This window comes from Otolemur garnettii, unplaced genomic scaffold, assembly GCF_000181295.1.
Source record: "Otolemur garnettii isolate 467f Iridium unplaced genomic scaffold, OtoGar3 scaffold00004, whole genome shotgun sequence".
Taxonomy (NCBI): Eukaryota; Metazoa; Chordata; class Mammalia; order Primates; family Galagidae; genus Otolemur; species Otolemur garnettii.
In genome coordinates, this window is record NW_003852399.1 from 9569583 (window position 1) to 9591956 (window position 22374).

General features: G+C 40.1%; 1 protein-coding gene across 4 annotated transcripts in view; it reads right to left on the reverse strand.

The window, feature by feature from the left end:
* Positions 1-22374, reverse strand: part of COL14A1 (collagen type XIV alpha 1 chain) — a 213906-nt gene that overhangs the window by 104358 nt on the left and 87174 nt on the right. For 3 of the 4 annotated variants that reach the window (XM_003782379.3, XM_023517769.1, XM_023517774.1), the window contains exons 15-21: positions 16066-16192; positions 14184-14323; positions 13593-13725; positions 12174-12233; positions 10420-10571; positions 3897-4026; positions 1099-1221 (exon numbers count right to left, since the gene is read on the reverse strand). In XM_003782379.3, the coding sequence (XP_003782427.1) occupies positions 1099-1221; positions 3897-4026; positions 10420-10571; positions 12174-12233; positions 13593-13725; positions 14184-14323; positions 16066-16192 (865 nt within the window). The remainder of the gene's footprint in view (positions 1-1098; positions 1222-3896; positions 4027-10419; positions 10572-12173; positions 12234-13592; positions 13726-14183; positions 14324-16065; positions 16193-22374) is intronic. The other variant, XM_023517768.1, reaches the window with a different exon arrangement.

The following is a 22374-nucleotide window of genomic DNA, read 5'->3' on the forward strand; positions in this document are numbered from 1 at the left end:
AGGGAGGGTAAATGGTGGGACCACACCTATCAAGTATATTGCAAGGCTACAAGTCAAATCTATCAAGTATGGAACATAAATGTCTTAACACATTAATTAAGTAAATGAGGTGAAAGCTATATTAATTAGTTTGATGTAAGCATTCTAAATTATATTAAAAAATCAACACATTGTACCCCACAAATGCATAAATGTATTCATGATCTATGTGTGTATGACTTAATAAAAGGGGGGAAAAAAACCCAAATATAGTCTAGCAAGGGAAAGGGGTGAGGAGGGAAAGGGGAGGGAAAGGGGAGGGGAAGGGAAAAGGGCAATTGGTGGGAGGACAGAGGGCATTTGGCGGAATCTCACCTAGAGAACCCCTTTCTGTTGAACAACCAGAGCCCTGAAGGTCTAGGTCCAGAAAACTGAGAAGACCCTTAGAACCTGTTTAAACTCCCCTGAGCATGCTAAGTGTAGGGAGATGGTAATGTAAGAAGTGCTGGTGCACTTGGTCTGCCCTTCCCAGGCAAACAGAGTCAGGATGCCATTGCCTCCTACCTGGCTCATGCTCTCACCTTTAAGACATAATGGCGTGAGAAGAGAAGAGGGAGGGGATCTCCCCATCAAAGTGGCTAAAGGGATGGTGGAAAAGCACTTGACTACTTTGTGATGAGTTTTATCCCTCAACATAATCTGCAAAATTAGATTTAAAAGCTGGAAAAATGGAATTTTTCCAGTTAATCCAAGAAGAGGTAGAAGAGAAATTCAAAATTAGAAATTCCAAATGTGTAGTGCTTATGTATCCATTGAACTATAAAGCTTTGCATTCCTACTGAGTCAAGGTTTCCTTAGGCTGCTTCCCGGTCTAGGGTGTGTTTAGGTCAAGTGCACCCACATCTATAATCTGCTCCATGACCTGGCCATACTGTGCTGTGTGAGGTTATGTCTTTGTCACTCCAAGAATATTGACCCTAAACTACACTGACTATTCTAGAAGAACTATCTTTTCCAAACAGGTAAGAGGTTTTTCCTACTTCCTTAAAAGGTAAAAACATTTTAAAAGACATTTTGTCTCTACTCAGGGTGCCAATATGTTTACAAAGCATGACTTACCACTGACAGGTTTGTAGACTATCCTGTAGCCCTTTACAGGGGCAGATGGTGGATCCCATGTAATTCGCAACCTGTTGTACCATTCTTCTGATACTCGTAAGTTTTGGGGACCAGAGGATGGCACTGAATAGGAAAGAAAAGGAAAAATAGAGATTCAGAGTACTTACCTTCTGTATGACCTATACTGTTGTCTCCAAAATCTAAGATATTTTCCCAAAAGGTTAAAAATAAACACACAATGAGAAGCCTCTAACAGTCTGAGGTTGTTTTAAATATTAAATAGATGGAAAAGAATCCCCCTTGTGATAAAACACTTTCATCTGAAGTTCAGAAGGTCATTCAGTGTCATTTTGGTCCACCCTTCTCCAGTTAACTTTAAATAAAATCAAGTTGAATATGTTTGTTACAAATTTCTGTCAACATGCCACTTGGTTCCACTACCAAAGGACATATGGACAGCAGCATCGAGGTGATGGTCACACAATATTAATGATGATAATTTTCAGCATTCTGGTGACCTTTTTTGCTTCTATCTTCATATTTCCTATGTTGTTTGAAGTTTTATATTATTATTTATCAATTTTTATCAAAACAGTAAAGTCATTTTGATAGAGGACCTTGGCAAAATTTTATTCATATTGACAGATGTTATCATTCTCATTTTGTAGTTGTTAGAATTGTGTTGATCACTGCTTAACATAAGTAGACTATCTGCAAACACTGTGAGATAATTTTGCTATATAGAAACTGTTACATGACATGGCATTTCTGGAATGAGATTTAAGTCATATTGCTGTAGCAATACTCTTTAAGTAGTCTTGTGCTAGGTAGATACTATTTTCTTTTCTTCTTTAATTGTGTAAATCTGTAGTTTTCAAATAGTTATAGTTTATAGCAGCAAATACCAAACTATGCTAGAAATTCCAAAGTAGAGGTCAAAATCAAGATGCCAATTACAGGTTAAAGGGAAAAGCTTGAAAGTCCCCAGAGGCTCCGCTCTTCTCCTTTCCTTCTCTCCTTCCATACAACCCCACTTATAAAATGTTCAGGCTTGGTGGGAATCTGGGTGGAAGCACCCCACTGCTTGGGGACGTGAGAGTGATCCAGCACTCTTAAGTGAGGACACAATGCTATTTGCTTGGCTGAGCAGAATTCAAACTCTGGGTCACAGAATTTCAACCACCTGTACAAAATTAGTTGAAAATTCCATATGTAGGTGCCCAGGTACAGAATTCAGCCCCTGACATCATTCTGTACCTAATCACATGTAACTATTTGATAATTATGATGGATTAAAGATGGTCACAGATTTATTTTTTTGACCATCTTCCCATTGAGAGGGGACTCTCTTTCTCTCTTTGAATCTCGGTGTCTTCTGAGACTACCTTGACCAATAGTCTACAGCAGAAGTGACACTTGGTCAGTTCTACACCTAGTCCTGAAGTGTCCTAGTGATTTCCACATTCTGCCTTTTGGAACCCCAGCTTGAATAGTCCCGAATCTCCGGGTAAGAAATATGACTACCCTACTGGAAGGACTACATGCAGAAGCTTGGGAGACAACACAGAGAGAAACTCAGCTGAGTCCAGCCTTTGAGCTGTCCCCACCAAGATGCCAGGCATGTGGGTGAAATTGTCTTGTACCCACCAGATTCATGTGGAGCAGAATAATTTCCTAACCCACACCATTGTGAGACGTAATAAAATGATCACTATTTTAAGGCATTAGGTTCTAGGGTAGTCTTTATGTAACGGTAGACAATCCTAAAGTAAAGAAGATAACTGAGGCTCCGTAGAGCTTTAACCAAGGGTTCTCATTGGCCCGCTCATCTGAAACAGCATTGTGTGATGCTCCCTCTGTGCCACACAGAGGTGAACAGGACAGATGAGGGCCCAGGCTCTCACAGGGCTTGCCTTCCAGGAATGGGAGACAGACAATGAGCAAATTCACGAGTAACCAAGAAAATACTAGCAAATAAATAGTGTCATGACATGAGCAAACCAAACAAAAAATAAGACAGTATCATAGAGAGTGGCAACACCGCATGGCACCGTCAGAAAAGGCTGAGGAGGTGACATTGAGCTGAGACGGAATGGCAAACACTGGACAGGGATATTCCACGTGGAAGGGACTCCTAGTACATAGAGGCTAAGGCAGGAATACCTTAAAGAGGCCAGTGAAAAGCAGGACGGGAGGCCTGGCTGGGGGAATTGCTAGGAGGTGAGAGCAAAGAGATCCGCAGGCTCAGACAGGGTTTGCAGGGCCAAGCGAAGGATGTTGGGTTGTACCCTGAGTTCACTGATAAACCACTGGGTGGCTTGGAACAGAAGCATGAGGTAGGCTCATTTCATGCTGAAGAGCTCCCCAGGCTGCTGCAAGGAGAATAAGGGAGAAGTAGGAGGACCCAGTGCACTCACCGGGAGAGACAGAGGAGTGGCTTGGACTGGGGCAGACCCATCCAATGAAGAGAAAGGGGATAGGCATGCATATTTTGGTGAATTTGTAATACATTTGACATGGGAGGAGAAAAACAGAGCGGTTTTTGAAATCCTCGGTGTTGTAGAAACTGAAGCCCAGTGCAGTTAAGCAACTTGCCCAAAGTCACATAGCTTGTATGTGTAAAGACAGGGTTCAAACACAGACTTGCTGTTTCTAAATCTGTTTTGCTCTTCTCCTTATATTATATTCTGACTTTCAGGGAGATGAGCATTTCCTTACATTATATTCTGGCCTTACAGGAGATGAGCATTTCCAATTCATTAGTCAGCTAGTAGTCAACGGGAGAAAACTTCACTTACAGGTTTTTCCAGGGGCAGAGACACTGACGCCTTCCCCATCTGTGTAGATGGGGGTCACCGTGACTTTGTACTCAGTATCAGGAAGCAGAGCCTTCAGAAGGAGGTTGTTCTGGCCTCCAGGCACCATAACCTGAACAGAAAGAACAGCAAAGGACCATGGTCTTAGTGAGATCCCCTGTACCCACTGATCTACTAATGGAGAATGACTTTTGCAATTTTGAAATAACCAAAAGCAAGATGTGCTTGGAGAATGGTGAGAACAGAAAGGACATTTGTGCAAAAGCATTTCTCTCTGAAATTCCCCTCACAGTAACCCTTAGTTTATGACTGGTAACACAGAAGGTTGAAACCTGAAGATCCGAGGCTCTAAGGAATATTCTTCTCTCATCATCTTCTCCCCATTTGTAAAGATTCCAGAGGAGACAATAATGGCCTGTTCAGCTAGCAGGTGTTTATGGCCAGGGAGAGTTCGTTCTACAGCCCAGCCTGCTGCCGCTTATCTTTCTGATTCTTCTCAAGTATCCTCCTGCAAATCCAGCCTTCCATTTTTCCCTCCTTCAGAGATAACCAGACCCCAGCATTTTCTCCTTTCAGTTAGAAAGGATGGATCCCAGCCAAGAGCAACAGAACCACGCGCTGAAGCCAAGTTTTTCAAGGTGAAGTGTATTTACCAGCAACAGTAAAAGATGTTGCAGCTTTTTCTTTTTTATTTCTGAAAGGGGATTGCTTCCTCAATCTGGACTCGTGAGCACTGTGTGTCTGAAAGGTGCTAAAACAGAGAGGCAGCAGTGGGGTGGATGTCGCACAGACACGAGAGCAGTGCACCCCGGGGCACGGCAGTGCAAACTCTGGCATCCTGAGAACCGTGCGGACCAGAAAAGCCACATGTTCTCAATGCTGAAACCACAAAACTTTCTGTCTGTGCTCCAGCAGTTAGATGCTGGCACATCACTGGGCCATTTAAGGAACTTAATCCTGGCTGGAAAAGCGCTAGGATGTAAGAACTGACCCAAAAGGGTTTAAGGGAGTCACAAGACCAAGACAGCTGGAGATACTTTCCCATTCAAGGGCTGAGTAAGATGCCAGCAGGCAAAGAGCAGTGCTGTCTACTTCTGGATGAAAGAAGGAACATATAAATCATGAGATAAGCCGTAGGAAGCCTCGCGTTGAACCCAGATGCAGCTGTTGCTAAGATATTGCTAAGCTCTTAAAAGCAATATTTTTTAATGTGAAAAGAGGAAGTCTGAATTAGGTGATTTTATATTGGATTAATATGATTTTACCCCTCAGACTGGGACACTGACATGTGTAGGGTTGTACTAAGTATAGGTTTGGGTCCTGGGAGGGAGATGTCTTAGAAGGAGGCTCACTTGATTCTAGAATGATTTAGACAACCCTGGCACTAAGAACATATAAAAGAAGAACTGGGGTTGCCCTGACTTGTATTATGCCATCAACGCAGCTTCCTTCTGGGGGTTGTAAACATAACTCCTCTGGAGTACAGAACATGGGCATTCGTTCCAATCTGTCTATCTAGCAAACCACCGCATAAACGTTCCTTAAGTCAGTTTCACTCTCAAATTGAGAAGCACATGGCCCAGGAAACAATCACATTTAGCCTGGAGAGCACCAAAAAGCAGCGTGATCATTCTGGAGAACTCACTTAGCTTGCCAGGAAGGAGCTGCCGTGATTTATAGTAATAGCCTTGCCTGGCAATTATTACATGCCAGGTTGTGCTCTATGTATTTTAATATAGTATAGGTTAAGTGCCCCCCTTATCCAAAATGCTTGAGACCAGAGGTATTAAAGTATTTCATATTTCAGGTTTTATTATTTTTGAATTTCAGAATATTTATGTGTGAGTATAATATATATATACATATATACATACATACATATATATACACACACATATATATATATAAATATAAACACATACACACACAATGAGATAGCTCAGAGATGAGACCCAAGTCTATTTTTTTTTTTTTTTTTTTGAGACAGAGCCTTGAGCTATCCCCCTGGGTAGAGTGCTGTGGCATCATAGCTCACAGCAACCCCCAACTCCTGGGTTCAAGCAAGTTTCCTGCCTCAGCCTGCCAAGTAGCTAGGACCACAGGTGCCCACTACAATGCCCCACTATTTTTGGTTGCAGCCGTCATTGTTGTTTTGGTGGCCTGAGATGGATTTGAACCCGTCACTTTAGGTGTATGTGACTGGCACCTTAGACACAAGCCATAGGTGCCAAGCCAGGACCCAAGTCTTAAGCACAAAATTAATTTAGGTTTCATATATACTTTATTCATATAACTAGAAAGTAATTTTAGGCTCGGTGCCTGTGGCTCAACTGGCTAAGGCGCCAGCCACATACACCTAAGGTGGCGGGTTCGAATCCAGCCTGGGCCCACCAAACAACAATGATGGCTGCAACCAAAAAATGGCCAGGCATTGTGGCGGGCGCCTGTGGTCCCAGCTACTTGGGAGGCAGAGGCAGGAGACTTGCTTGAGCCCAGGAGTTGGAGGTTGCTGTGAGCTGTGATGCCACAGCATTCTACCCAGGGGGACAGCCTGAGGCTCTATCTCAAAAATAAAAAAAGAAAGTAATTTTATGCAATATAGTTAATAATTTTGTGTATGAAACAAAATTTGTGTTAAGTCCTCGTGTCAAAGTTCCTACTTGTAGTGGCATGTCAGTGCTCAAAAAATTTCAAATCTTGGAGCATTTCAGAGTTTGGGTTTTTGAATTAGGGGGTGCTCAACCTGTAATTCACTTAATATTCACCACAACCTTTTGAGGAACGGGACATCATTACATTTACTTCACAAATGGGGAAACTGAGCCCTGCAAAGCTTGCTGAGTAGAGAAGCTACACTGAAACCCCAGGACTGTGGTCCAGGCCTTTGCCCCATTCTCCACACTGAACCTTTTCAGCCTAACGATACTCATTCCCGAGAGTAGAATGGAATCTCCCCTTGGGAATGCAAAGTTCCTTATGCTTGGCATCTACGTGTTTAGACAAAGCCAAGTTAAAAAAAAATGTGCTCCTACTAAACACAAATGCTGCAGGTCAAAGCAGATGGTCTTTTTATTTCTAAAACAATTCTATAAAAGATGCTTGTGGTTAAGTGGGATGCAAATATAACCAATGAGCTTCATGCTTTTAATTTTTTCAGAAATGCAAACTTCATGCCTGGCTCATCCAGCAAGTTGTTCCTGCAATGGAAAGAGGATTCCCTGCATTTCATTGAGTTCCCATCTTATGGAGCTTAGTTCTAGACAGCAATTCTCAAAATATGTCTGAGGGTGATTGGTGGGGTCACCTCTATGGTTTATCTTACAAGGATACAAGTGAATCTTTCTAAAGGCAGAGTATGAATGTCTTAACTCAATAACTAAGAAAATGACATGAAAGCTATGTTATCCAGTTTGATGAGAGTATTTCAAAATGTATATGAAAACACCACACTGTACCCCCTGATTGCATTAATGTAAACAGCTATGATTTAATTAAAAAAAATATTTATGTGTGATGAAGGATAGATGGTGGTGGTGTTATTGTTTTAATTCCTACTATTATAAATAAATATTTGTATAAAATACAATGAAATCAAATTGTTAGAAAAGTGATTATGTTCCTGAATTGTTGTAACAAAGTTAAATAGCTATCAGTGTCTCTAAAACGATTAATCTTCATATCCAAACTTATCTTGTAGGAGAGTAAGCCAGAGTTTGAGTAGCCTTACTCTAGAAAATTTCTTGCAACTCAGAATTCAATTCATGACTATAGATTTTGACCCTTAAATGCTGGAAAACTCTAGTAGCCTTAGCAGCCTTTTATAAATAATTAAAATAGGAGACTTTCCCACCCTGACAATAAAATTCAGGGCCATGTCATTGCCATCTCCTCCATAGTTCCAAGCAGAGTTGAAAGTTAATCCTTATAAAATATTTCTTTCTAAGAATTTGAAGATTTTTTTTTCTCGGAAATAGTTGGCAGACCTAAATACTTCATTTACCTCAACCAGAAAAGCAAATTTAATTTCCTTCCTTCAGCATATGTGTAAGCTGAACTTTGGTTTACAATGTTATATACACACACTATTGTTCAGTTTCAGTACACTATCTCATTCTTTCCTCCTGTAAATTTCGTCACCTTTTATAGTCAAGGGACATTTGCTACTCCTCTTGTCTGGATACATTTCCTTTCTTGCTTTAATATGTTGTAGCCATCTATCTTTCCCTGCCATGCTTCCTTAGTAGAAGGTATCATTTGATCCATCTGATTTCAAGACCCTCGGAGTTTGACATAAGTTTCCTTCTGCCTGTCCTACCATAGATTCATAATATAAATTCACATGGTGCCCATAACAATACATTACATTTGTATAGGAATGAAACTTCATAAGACACAGATAAAAATTTTCAGTCAATCCTCAGGTGAATCTTTGAGGAGGTGCCTATAATTTAGGTGTACACATATCCAGTTTAATAAAAATGTACTAAAAGAGTCTGATACTTAAATAATTCTACAATAGTTTCTCTGTATTGCAAAAAAAAAAAGCTTTATACAGTAAATAATCACCATCAAAATTATCAATATTTTTCACTTTTATTAAAGGTTTGTTTAACGGGGGCAGAGTGTTTAAGACTTTTGATCTTTTTCCCCCCTTCATCTAGGTATCCAAGTGTTTCAAAAATAAACAGTGTGAAATGAAAGAAACTACCAAAGGGAAAATCATCTAGAGACAACCCAAAGTAAATATTAGTATTATTTTACCTAGTGTAGCTTACAAGTGCATGCATGAGATTAAATTGTTACTCTTTCCAAATTAACAGGAATACTTCACTCAAAAGCTTAATGTGTTTCTTGGAAAGAGTAAAAAACATAAGGGGGAAAAAAATAACCTCTCACTCTGGGAAGTTTTGATGAGTCTCAATTTTAGGAATTAATTACAATATGAGCACAATAACGGGGAAAATGAAACATTTCAAATTATATTTTTAATTACTACTCCTAAGCACAATTTTAGTTTTTTGGAATTTGCCAATCATGAATCATTTGAAATGTATGGTCCAAGTGAATTTATAATTCAACCTATTTTGTTTAAGAATTCATTAACCTTTCAAAAATACTTCCAAGACTAATTTCATGGGCCTTCTGGCTACTCAAAATGGATATGGCTATTCTTGGGGCTATCATTGTGTTCTGTTATGTTTCCTCCATCAGCCAGAAATGAAGTATTTTTCGTAAAAAAATTTTGGGCTAAAACAATTATGTTTATGTAAGCACATATATAAAAATAATTTTCCATGAAAGGCCTTATGAGTAAGGAAGGTGAATAAAAGATGTTATTCTTGAGTAATAATATATTTTAGAGACTTCTTTCCTAAAGTGTCAAAAATATTACAGAATAGGGCAAGAAATGCAAATAATAAAGCATATTTCATGACTACAAGGATAAATTTCTTTTGGCTGCAAACTGGAGTTATGTATTCTGACTGGAAACATGTCTGGGACACATTTAAAAGTTCTAGACTAAAAGAAATGATATAGTATAAATTCATAAAACATGGGAAGGCCATGATTAAAAGCATACCAGCTTTATAATTTAGAAAAAGAAATATAGGCTTGGCGCCTGTGGCTCAAGCGGCTAAGGCGCCAACCACATACACCTAAGGTGGCAGGTTCGAATCCCCAGCCCAGGCCTGCCAAACAACAATGATGGCTGCAACCAAAAAATGGCCGGGCGCTGTGGTGGGCGCCTGTGGTCCCAGCTACTTGGGAGGCTGAGGCAGGAGACTCGCTTGAGCCCAGGAGTTGGAGGTTGCTGTGAGCGTGATGCCATGGCACTCTACTCAGGGGGACAGCTTGAGGCTCTGTCTCAAAAAAAAGAAAAAAAAAAAAAAAAAAAGAAATATAGGTAAAACTACTTAAAGAAAACTCAATAGATAAATATCTAAATCCCTGAATCTAAACCTGAATCTAAATCCCTGAAATAAATTAGAAATGACTGTAAATAATGTTCAGTAAGAGCTGATGTCAATGAAAAATAACTATTTATTTATAGATGGTATTCATTAGAACAGTTCAACATTTTTCACCATTCAGAAGACCTTTCTTATGTGCTTAGTTTAAAAACTTTTATCAGATTCCCAAAGGCAGAAAAAGTTATATTAAACTTGTATGTACGTATATACATTTGTATATAAAATTATAAGTGTATGATCTTTTATGACCCAACCTTGGTGCTCTACAGGTGGTCAAGGCATCAGGAGTAATAGATTTCCATGTTTGGAAATCATACTCAGAGGCTTTATCAACGTGAAGTCGTACATGGAACAAGTCGTACATGGAACAAGTTGTGGAGATAGAAAGGTCATCAAGAAATGAGGAGTGAAATTTGGATTAATAGGGAACATTAGTTTCCAGAGATATCAGAGTCACCAAGAAAATGAAGAGAGGCTCATTAGCTCTGTTAGTCAAGTCTGTGGAGTTTCCAGTGAGCTGCGTGTATACAGACCATTCCTACCACTTCTTCCGCAGGGTCCCCTTGCGCTGTCAGGTAGGTCACCCTGAACTGCTGCACATTGCTGTCAGAAATGTCCCACTTTACCCGCAGGCTAGAAGTGGTTTCATCACCTACAACCAGGTTTCTGATTCCTGTCTGTAAAACTGGAATAAACACAACCAAGAATTAAAGAACTTTTAACCCACCATATTCCAAAATGAGCCACAGAGACCATTTGTGGAGTGGTGACAGGTAAACATCATCTAGTGTTTAGGCCCATAGGCTCATTGGAAATGAGAGCAGCTCGCTCTCTCTGATTTAGTGGTTAAAGGAGAGTCATGACACCTATTGGAAGCAAATGACAATGGGTTTAAGAGATGTTTAAAAGATGAGAGCAAGGAGCCCTCAAAACCATCAGCTCTGTATAAACTTGTACGGAGACCTGGGGAGAAGCCCTAGGACTAGGAAACCCACGTTGGAGCCTGACAGGGAGCATGGTCACAAGAACCTCACTCTAGTGCTCTGTGGAGAAGTGGCTAACCCAGATCAGGTCAGCCTATGTGTACAATCCAGCCTCCAGCACACATCCCATCCACCTCCCACCTTCCATTTCTTTTGTAATACTTGTCATTTAAAGCAACAATCTCTACTCAGGCTGCCTTTATCCATTCAGCCCACACAGAAATTACCTTTTCTCTGACATTGGTCCAAACTCTCTTACCCATATTCTTGGGCACATCCAGGCTCATCTCCCAAGTTGCCTGCTCACTCATCCTTCCCATTCTTTTCCTTCTGTCCATCTCCTCTGACTCCTCTTACATCCTTCTCTTTATTAATTTAATAATTCATTCAGAAAACATTCATTGAACTTTTCCTGTATGTCACACTGTATTAGGTCTCTGGGATATGCAGTGATTAACTCTCGACAAAAATAGCAAAAGGGACACAGAAGAAGTAGGAGATGGACATTTACCTAGAAATTTAGGGGTGGGGGCTACTGGGCAGTGGGAATGGGAGGGAACCCCCCACATTCAGAGCAAGGAGTTATAGGTGGTAGCAGGAAATGGGGGAAGCATAGGAAATATGGTTGAGGCCAAGAAGGAAAGGAAGCAGAACTCAGTCAGAAAGGACCAGGATGTTATGATAAAGAGATTTTAGGGCACAAAGAAGGTGTTGAGAGAGATGAATTGAAGAATGAATTAATGCATGAATCGGTAATGGAGAGCCCTGATGTGTTTGAGATAAGAACATAAATATTAGCAAACTTGTGTTTTCCTAGTTGTCTCTGACAGCTAGTTGGGAGGTACATTTCAGTGCAGGAGAAAGCTAAGCTGAAGAAGGAAACAGCTGATGTAGAAAGAACAATAGATCAGCCAGGTCTCAGTTACCAGCTGAAAGGTAAGGGATCCATGACATGAATAATTCTCAGCAGAGAGCAACAGAAGTCACTGAGATAAAGAGGAAGGCAAAGACCCCTGGGAAGCTGCTGTGTTAACATCCTCTGAAAGGTGAGTGGAAATCCAAGACAAAGATGAAAAGGAAGAGAGACGCAGCAGTGAGACTGTGAACTACAAGACCCACTGGCGGCCGGTGGTAAAGAAGATGTCAAGAGGTTCTGGAACTCGAAGTGCAACTCGAAGCAGTGTGCCAGAGAAGGAAGGGAGGGATGTGCCTTTTTCTCAGTAATAATATAAAATAAATAAAGCTTGATAACATAACTTATGTTTAAATAAAACTTAAAAAAAACTGGGCAAACATCACCTTACCCGAGGTCACAGGGCTGGTGGGCGCTAGGGTCGTAGCTGGTTCTGTCCAAACACTGTCAACTAAAAAATATTCATTACTTAAAAATTCTGTAAAGATAATAACTCTATACATTGGTGTATGGCATTTTATAGCTTCCAAAGAAAATTTCACTGGTAGCATCTCATTTGCTTCCCATTACAAACTCAAGACGGTTGAGAGATGGAGGAAGTGAGTTGTAAGTAAGGTAGACATGTCTGCTCCACGGATAAGAAAACCAAAACCCAAAGAAGTTCAAATTTCTCATCACAGATATCAGACTTACTACAAACATTAGAATTACACCTATTTGTGTAAACCTTCCCATTGTGAAACCTCCCAATTACTTTGAAATGGGGGCATAGCCATGATAATTAGAGGAAATTACACAGTGCTGTAGACTAACTTGAGAAAAGGCTGCCAAACAAGACCACCAAGGAGTGCAATGTGCTCGGGCAAGCAGTGCATCCTCTATTTCTCCTCTCCACCCTGGGCAGACAGCAGAATGAAGTGGGTGTGTGGTGCTCTGCCCAGCTCCCCCTTCCAGGTCAACACGCCAGGTGCTGGGACACTGTTAATAAGTAGGTATTACAGCTGCCAATGATCACCACTTGGGGAACTGCCTTGCATGAGGTCACAGCCTGTGTCAGGGATGGCCCACCTTCGGTGCTGGGGAATCAGGGGCACAAAGCCTCAGCCCCTTGCCTCAATTTGAAACAACACTGACGGGTCATCCCAGCTCTAGAACTCCTAGTAAGATTTGTGGAGGGCTCAGTTTCAGCTTTACCCCATGCCCTGTCCTGCTGCTCTCAGCTCCTTATGTAAGCATCTCCCAAATGCACTTTTCAATAAACCTTCTGGATACAATTTTCTGTCTCAGAATTTGATTCCAGCAAACCCAATCAAAGACAATTTAATATGTGGTTAATACCTCATATTTAAAAAATGAAGGGATGAGTGAATCAGCAAGTGGATTTTATACAAAACTCTTGGAACAAAGATCAATTTGGAAAATTCCAGAAAACTTTTGGATGTGTTAGCCCTGGATTTATTTGTTTGCCAATTTATTCATTCATAAATTACAGCCATCCACTCATGCATCCATCCGTCTACCTATCTGTCCCTCCGGTCAATGTTGTACAGTTAAACCGTGCCAAGTATTGTCCTAAGTGCTCAGGACTATGATGATGAATGAGACAGATATGGTCCCTGCCTTTATGGTGATCATAGTCAAGGATGCTAAGAAGCTTCATGTATTGGTTTCATTGAAGGTGAAAATATATGAAGAATTCTGGGAGACCAAGAAAAATTGAAGACTCTGTTGCCAATTGAAGACTCAGGCTGATAGGGTCAGAAGGATAGTGGGAGTGGTTAACGTCCATCGTGGCCAGACCAAGACTTACGTGTCGTCCCGACAGCAGTCACCACCTCACTCTCACTTCCATCATCAAGCACGGCCAGCAGGGAAACTTCATACTCGGTGCCAGGTTCCAGGCCTTCAATGACATATGAGTCCTGCTCTTCCTTTAGAACAATCTGAAAAGTTATTTGGTGCTTAGTAACTAGGTGTATTTGAATAAAAAGGAGAAAAAAGAAATTAAAGAAAAAGGGAAAATGTTACTCTGCACATAAGGAACAAACAACCAAGTGTAAAGAAACTCAAGAGTCAAGCCAGAGACTCTATTACTTTCAATCCCTTCAGCAAATAAATTATTAATATTGCAAAAGTGGTATTTTGAAGTTTTCATCAAGTGTCATTTATGAAAATCAAAGAATCTGAAAATATATCACTAAAACTCTGTTAATGATTTCATTTCAAACGTAGAAAACTCATACAATTTGATATTTATACAACTCCATGCCATACAAAATACTAATTACTCCTGGGATTCTCAATTCAATTGAAAGAGAAGACCAAGGTGAAGGCAGCGGTCAGGATTCACTTCTAGATAAAACCCTGTGGACTGATTTTCAGTCTGCTTCAGACAACTCACCTCCTCCGTCTTCCCCCCATAGACTGGAATCCACATCAACTTGTGTAGCCCTTCTTCAGCCGAAAGGGGGTGCCAGGTCACCCTAAAACTGTCTGTTGTCACCTCATCAATTTCCAAGTATTGCTGGGCTGGAACTTCCTCTGTAAGCCAGGAAGGAGAATTTTGTTAAGGAAATGAGAAGACAAGAAAGCCAAAACCCAAGCAGCTCCCTGGGGCAGAGGCTGAGGAAGTGAAGGCTCTTTGAGGAATCTTTGGCTTTGGAAAAGCAGCACCAATCTGTCCACTGGGGCCTCACATTCTGTCTCCAGCACTTACCAACAGCATAAATTAGGAAAACCATGGAAATAACAGAGTTTAAGTTTTCCAGTCATTTCCAGAACTCTCTGCTTCTCTATTTGGCTATTTTCATTAACTATAAAAAACAAGAGCTCCATATTCATTAATTTACAAAAATACCATTTTCCAATTATCTTGAGGAAATTAACAAAATGGTGCCCTAGGGGCCTGAGAAACACTCCCTTTTAGCTCCATCTGCTATAGCGGCTAAATCTCTGCCCGGTAATAAGTCTTGGAGAAGCATCTTCATTCTATTAACTTGTACATACGGCAGTCATCTGGAGTGAAATGTAACTTGTTAGATATTCCACTATCCCTCAGCTTACAATAGAAATCATAACATCCAACCACACAGAAAATAAAGTGTAAAGGTGTTGATTTTTATTATTTGAAACCAGGCATTTTAAAACTTTTTAATAGGACACCATGAGTCTTTCAACTAGAGTTAGCCTTTATGAGATTTTTGTGAAATTACTGAATTTCTCTGCAGACATTACTTCCCAGGCCAGCTTCTCCCTCCAAATCTCTCTCCAAATTACCTTCTTGTCTCTTTATTATAAGACTAAATTTATTTCCAAGCATAATCAGTGATAACTTCAGAAATCAAACAATGTTGTTACCACCAGGAGGCAAAACAAAAACCATTTTCTATTTTTAGGTTGACTACAGGTTACATACAGAAAAGAAAAGTAATATATTCATGTCTTACATTTAATTTTAGTTTTTAAAATCTTGCTTATTGTTGTATGAAGATTTCAGCCTCTGGGAAAATCATTAATGACTATAGAACGATGTAATAGGTTAATAGTATGACACTGTTGTTTTTAAGGGTCAAAAACTATCAGATAACAGGAATTTTGAAAGTACAACTTAATACACACACTCATCTAAATGGAAGGATGCATCAAGGAATAAAAGAAAAAAAAATGTGAGATTAGAAAGAGAAGAATGTGGCCAGAGTGGTGGCTCAGTCCTATAATCCTAGCCCTCTGGGAGGCTGAGGCAGGAGGATCCCTTGAGCTCAGGAGTTCAAGACTAGAGAAAGACCTTCTCTCTACTAAAAACAGAAAATATTAGGTGGGTATTGTGGCAGGTGCCTGTAGTTCCAGCTACTCAGAGGTCTGAGGAAGGGAGATGGCTTGAACTCAGGAGTTTGAGTTTGTTGTGAGCTAAGCTGACCACCACGACGGCATTCTAACATGGGGTAACAGAGTAAGACTCCGTCTCAAAAAAAAAAAATGTATATTTCATATATATATATATATAGAGAGAGAGAGAGAGAGAGAGAGAGAGAACAATTTCCCTTTTATAAAATTGAGAACTTTTGAAATTTAAATAGTCTTTTCTCTCTTTTCCTTGCTTTGATAGAAAAATAATAGGCCAATACTCACACTAGTCATCTAATTGTTCATTTTAAAATAATAATATGAAAGAAATAAAAATTAATATGCAATCTCCTCAAAATCACAACTGAAGATGGCCCGGGTTCTGGTTTTGATGATATATGGCTACTCCAGGGAACCTTTCAAACAATAACGTGGCTCACCTGTGGTGAAAATCCCAGTCAGGGGCTCCGACTGCCCTTCGTCATAGATGGAGAAAATGGAAATAATATACTCGGTGAGGGGCGTCAAGCCTTTCAGAGGGAAGGTAGTAACAGGATCAACTTCAACCTGCAGAAGGGAGAAGTTATTACAGGTATATCTAAATACAGGATGCATTCTATGAAATTCATTAAATAATAATTATTAGTACATGTAGTTCACTTGACTGACAACAGATCTATAATCATTGAAAAACACATTGCGGAATTATAAAACCAGCCAGTTTATATATACATATTTATAATCTTATACACTTAAGTAGATAACCTATCAGTTAATTCTTACGGCAACTTTGCAATAAATGTTATTTCTATTCATTACAGATAAAAAGTGCAGACAATTTAAGAAGATATATATAGGAAGATATATATACACACACAATTATGTCTATGAAGATATATATGTCTGTGTGTGTGTGTGCAAAATATTTCCAGGCAGCTATGCTAGGGGTGGTCAGTTTTTGGCTTCCCTACCTGAACTCTGCTGCCTCCATAGCTAAGTAATACACAATAACTCCTGTAATAGTCGCACAGGTGACAAAATGCAGAGGAAAAATTAAGGGACATTAATACTGAAGAAAACAGTAAATTTTTGAAATAAGCCTTTGTCTTCCATGGAAAGACATATTTGAGGAAAATATTTACCAACTTCATTAGGGCATAAAAGATGTGAAATCCTAAGGATAAGGACCAAGGGTGTAAGAAAATGTAAGGCTAGAAAAGAGAACTTGACAACCAAGAACAAACCTTGTAAAAAGAAACCATAAAGAAAGAGAAGATGAGGTCAGGATAGAAGACCGGGGCCTGCTGGAAACCACTCTCAGAGAGGGAGAAGGAGTAGACAGTGCTCTGTCCCTAAGGGGGTCACTTTTCATCTTTCACCCCACTCTCCCCCTCTCCCCTTTTGAGTCTCCCCTTTATGCCCCTGTGTGATGACTAACCTTGATGTTAACCAAGGTTAAAGGGAAGGTCACTAATTTCACTTTGAGAGCTTGCTGATGGTAGTCAAAGTGACCTTTACAAAAATATAAAATGTCATTTCCCTACTTAAACTCTTACTGACCATCTCTTGTCCTCCAAGAGGTACCCTCAAGGCCCACCCTGAGATGGCCTCTTGGTCTTGCATAATCTGTCACACTCCCAGGAGCCTGCTGGGCTCCAGCCATGCTGACCTCAGCTTTCCCATCCCAGGGCCACTGCACGTGCAATTTGTGCTTTCTGTGACCCGACTCCTGGTTCTTTTCAAAATCAGGCCTTCCAAATCTATCAGGACTGTGCCTAAGTATCACCCCTCAGAGGTGGTTCTTCTTTCCTCCTATCTTTTTTCCCATAAGGCAGGCTATTGTCTAACGCTGCCCTTATGGTTTCCTCCCTGGTATCAACAATACCCCAAAATTACATCAGTTCTTTGTGTACTTGTTTACTTTCTACCTCATACATGGGATGTAAGTCCCTTGAGGGCAGAATTTTGTTTGGTTTCTTTACCACTGTATGTGACATCGTGGGGGTTTTAGTAAATAGAATAAGCAAATGAAAATGAAGGCATCAAAGTACATTTTTAAAAGAGATAATAAAGGGCTCCTCTAAACTTAAAGCCAGTCCAGAAATCATATACATATGTAAGATATCAACTCTAGCCCAAAAAGTGCACCAACCGTGGGGAAAGGAGCTGTCATTTACCACGTTGGAATTGGAACCCCACCTCTCAGCCTTCCTAACTGAGGAGCCACCTGTGGGAGTGAGGTCACTCTGGAAGTTCTATTCCCATCAAATTCCCTTATGAGTGCAAGAATCACCCCAGCCAGCTGACGCCACGTAGCAGAGAGGAGCTGTCCCTGCTCAGTTCTGCCTGAGTTGCATAATCCTGGGCTATATTTTAACCTGGAGCTTTGGTTATAGGCAATAACTCACCAAAAATGTGTATTATCTTCTTTCGGATCTGGGATTCATGACATCATAGACCATTGTTAGAACTTGGTGTTTACACTCCAGCCTGGGTACTGTCTGCAGCTATATATACATCACCTCACTCAGTCCTTACCACGATCCTGATCCTAGAACAGCACTTCTCAACCTGTGGGTCGTGACCCCTTTGCGTAAGCCCATCCTGCATATCAGATATTTACATTATGATTCATAACAGTAGCAAAATTACAGTTATGAAGTAGCAATGAAAATAATTTTATAGTGGGGGGTCACCACAACATGAGGAACTGTATTAAAGGGTCACTATATTAGGAAGGTTGAGATTCACTGCTATAGAGTAACTCATCATTAGTTTCCCAATTTGAAGATGGGAAAGATAAGTCTCCAAAAAGTTAAAAAACTTGCCCAAAGGGAAACCAGCTGGTACATCTAGGACTTAAATACAGGTGTTTCAGATGCTAAACTCGATGCCATTAAACATTAAAGGATGGCTTAATTGAGTAAACTCATAGGAAATGCACACTTATATTAAAGATGGCTTCCTTGAGTAAAGGATGGTTTCATTGAGTAAATTCACAGGAAATGCACACTTATATTAAAGATGGCTTCATTGAGTAAACTCACAGGAAATACACACTTATATTAAAGATGGCTTCCTTGAGTAAAGGATGGCTTCATTGAGTAAACTCATAGGAAATGCACACTTATATTAAAGATGGCTTCCTTGAGTAAAGGATGGCTTCATTGAGTAAACTCACAGGAAATGCACACTTATATTAAAGAAGGCTTCCTTGAGTAAAGGATGGCTTCATTGAGTAAACTCACAGGAAATACACACTTATATTAAAGATGGCTTCCTTGAGTAAAGGATGGCTTCATTGAGTAAACTCACAGGAAATACACACTTATATTCAAAATGTGAGTTTAAGACCTATTTTCCTAAATTGTATGTATATATTGCTTTCTGCTGCTTTGAAGTCATCACAAGATTTACCAACCACTTACACAGGGTCAGGAACTTTATACACATGGTCTCCTTTACAGCCTCTCCCTCTGCTTTGGTCTCCTTACCCCACCAAACCTTAGGGAATTTTATAATAACTATTTTCCACCAAAGAGGAACCTAAGGCTCAAACAGCTTAACTAACTTGCCCTGAGTCATAAAATTATTTAACTATAATCACACTTAGGTCTTAACCTTATTTAAAGTCTCAAATCTGTGACAAAAGGGATTTTGCAAAAATATCAAACAGACACAAAAGCAGTTAAAATCAAATTTTCTTAGGGACACCAGAAACTATAAGGGGGAAAGTGTGTGTGTGTGTGTGTGTCTGTTAAAAAGGATCGAGTTTATTTATTAAAGGATTTTGTTTGTTGCTGAAAAGATTACATTTTACCGACTTTCAGCATTGATCATTTAATTTTACCAAAGGAACACCTTTAGGTATCATTTGCTTTTATTAAAATATCATATTTTAAACTATTAGTCCTGGAACCAATTTTGTCCGTAGTGTTTTTAAGATACAGGAGAAAAGCTTGAGGAAATGTTAACAAATGACCATGATCTCATTGTTATGCAACTGTTTCTGAGAATCATTTTCAAAGGCTAGCTAAAAGCTTAACTTCAGCCTCATTTTGGAAGGGATGCAGAAAGAGGCCTTGATGAGGAATGAGGGATTTGGGTTCGGCTCTGGGCTCTGCTGCTGAGTCACTGCTCTTGGGAACTGGCCTCTCAAAGTCTAAAAACTGTGGCCTTTGCAGTTAGAAAACTCAAATGGGAGCATTTAATTCCTCATCATGTCTGAGCACTTCTCAGATGTTTTCCCAGTCATGCTATCTGACATGGTTTCTGTCTTTAGCTGGACAAGCCGTGCTTTGCCAGCATTTGGTTCTGTAAAGATCACACGAGGTACACTCCGCAGAGCCCTTAGCAGGGTTCCCTTCACAGCCAGCCATCCCAGGGGTTAGCTGTATCATCCTGTCTCTGCTGCTGCTGATGACAGGATAAAGACAGCCCCTTGGGATGGCTGGCCGTGAAACTAGGATGAACAGCAGAGTTTGTTTAAGTGTCCTGTTTTATTTTTCTTCCTTGGTTTCCGAAGAGTTGGGGAGAGGAGTAAGGCAAAAATGGCAGAGTAAGGAAAAGGATCAAAAAGAAGGAAGGTGAGAGGAGGAGTAAGTGAAGCAAAGATATATTGAGAGTAAAGCCAAAGCCATTATAATTACAGGTTAGGTTCTAAGTAGATTTTATTTATTTATTTTTAAAGACAGAGTCTCACTCTTTCACCCGGGGTAGAGTGCCATAGCATCATAGCTCACAGCAACCTCAAACCCCGGGGGTTCAAGTGGTCCACTTGCCTCAGCATCCTGGTGGCTGGGACTACAAGTGCTCGCCACCTTGCCAAGATAATGGCTTTAGGCTGGTCTTGAACTAGCTCAAGCAATCCACCTGCCTCAGTCTCCCACAGTGCTAAGACTATAGGCGTGAACTACTGTGCAGATTTTAGGTGGGATATTTTAAAGTTCATTCCAGAATATTTTTGAGACTTTCCTAAAAATCCATTTGTTGCACTGTCTGTAAATAGAAGCTTAAATTCATAGAAGTTGTATAATTTTTATAATTTTATATGTCTACAATTACACTTACAATATAACTGATAAATATAACTGATAAAATACACTTACAATACACTTATAACTGTTAAATATAACTGATATATATATAAGAACATTTATTTTTGCCTTATTAAACTTTCTTATCAAAAGAGGATACTGTACAATGAACAAATATTTCTTGGTGCATATAGTTGTGCTGTTTTTCATTGTTCAGTGAATCAACATTTTATGTTGGTAAGTTTTATATACTGGGTGTGCATAACGTTCGTGTGCAATTTAACAAGTATAAAGAGAAATCTGTGGTATCTCCCCAGGAGTCCTAGAATCTGGCAGCCCTTGCCCGGTCTTCTCTGCAGCCACAACCTGTAGAACTTGAGACCAGCTGCATCTTCGGTGCACAGACATGCCCTGTCACATCAGTCCCCAACAAATTCAAGGGTCCCTGCCACAGAAGCTCTTTGATGACCACTGTCACTTACCATTGGACTTAAATTATTGTCTTTCTTTCAGTAGAAAATTGTTTCTTCACCCATGTCCTCAAAAGAGGAAGACAAAATATAGCCCAAGTTGGCTTCACGTTTCAAGAAAAACTGGTGAGTGTATTTCTCTGCAGGTGTGTCTGCCGCTACTGATTTAATGACACGGTTCACTCATTTATATTATGCCCCTCATCCTCCTACACAGGTGAATTTGCAGCCCGTGGGAAAGTCGTTTATATATTACTGGTGACAAAGGGACACCTATAGCTCAGTACTTTTAATTTTAATCTTTCTATTGCTTCAGGCGTCTGTCTTCAAAAGTAAAGCATCTAGTCCAAAAGACCCCAGACTTCTCAGAATTATTTACTCCAAGGACTTAAGAAGGTTTAATGAAGGACGTTGAACACACTTTGCTGTATGTTAATGTATGTGCCCTTACTGTTCATCCATTACACAAAGTTAAGACAACACATTCTGAAGAATATTGCTAGGATTTAATTGTAATAAAAAATTTTCCTCTGCATCTGAAAACACTTGCTTTATTTGGTCAGAAAATAGAAATGATGTAATCCAACATATTCCCCTCTTTGTCTTAGCTTCCTGGACCAAGATAAGTACAAATAAAATAAAAATAACCTTGCTATCTGGCTAAAGCACATTTCCAAGTAAAGAATTTCTGAAAGTATTAGTCACCACATGAGAGATACTATGTGTTCATGGGTAACAAGTTCTATTATTTGAAAGTATCTCCCTACACAAAACTTGAATTATTTCTTTTCTAAATTTAGGCTCATCTAACCAGGGTCTTTCAGACACCCATTTACTCAAAAGCAGAGGGGGTAATCTGATAACACAGCATTATTTCCACCTTGTTGCTTCCATGAAGATACATACTTCCCTGTCCCCAGCCCCCGTTGCAGATTGTATCTTCCAGAGATGGTCACATCAGTGGGTACCTTCCAGCCTGTGTGCTCCTCTTGTGTTATAACTGGGATGCTTCTCACCATAGGTGGAATCTGTGTTTCTCCCTGACTTGAATCCGGGTAGGGGGTCGTGACATGTCCTACTAATGGATTGTGGTGGAGGTGATAGTAAGTGATATCTGAGTGTGGGTCATTAAAGGTTATGCAGCTTCCACTAAAGAGCTCTCTCTCTGGACATGCAGCAGGGGCTACTGAGCCAACTCCCTGGAAGCTGAACACTGGAGACGCATGTACAGACACCTGCCCAG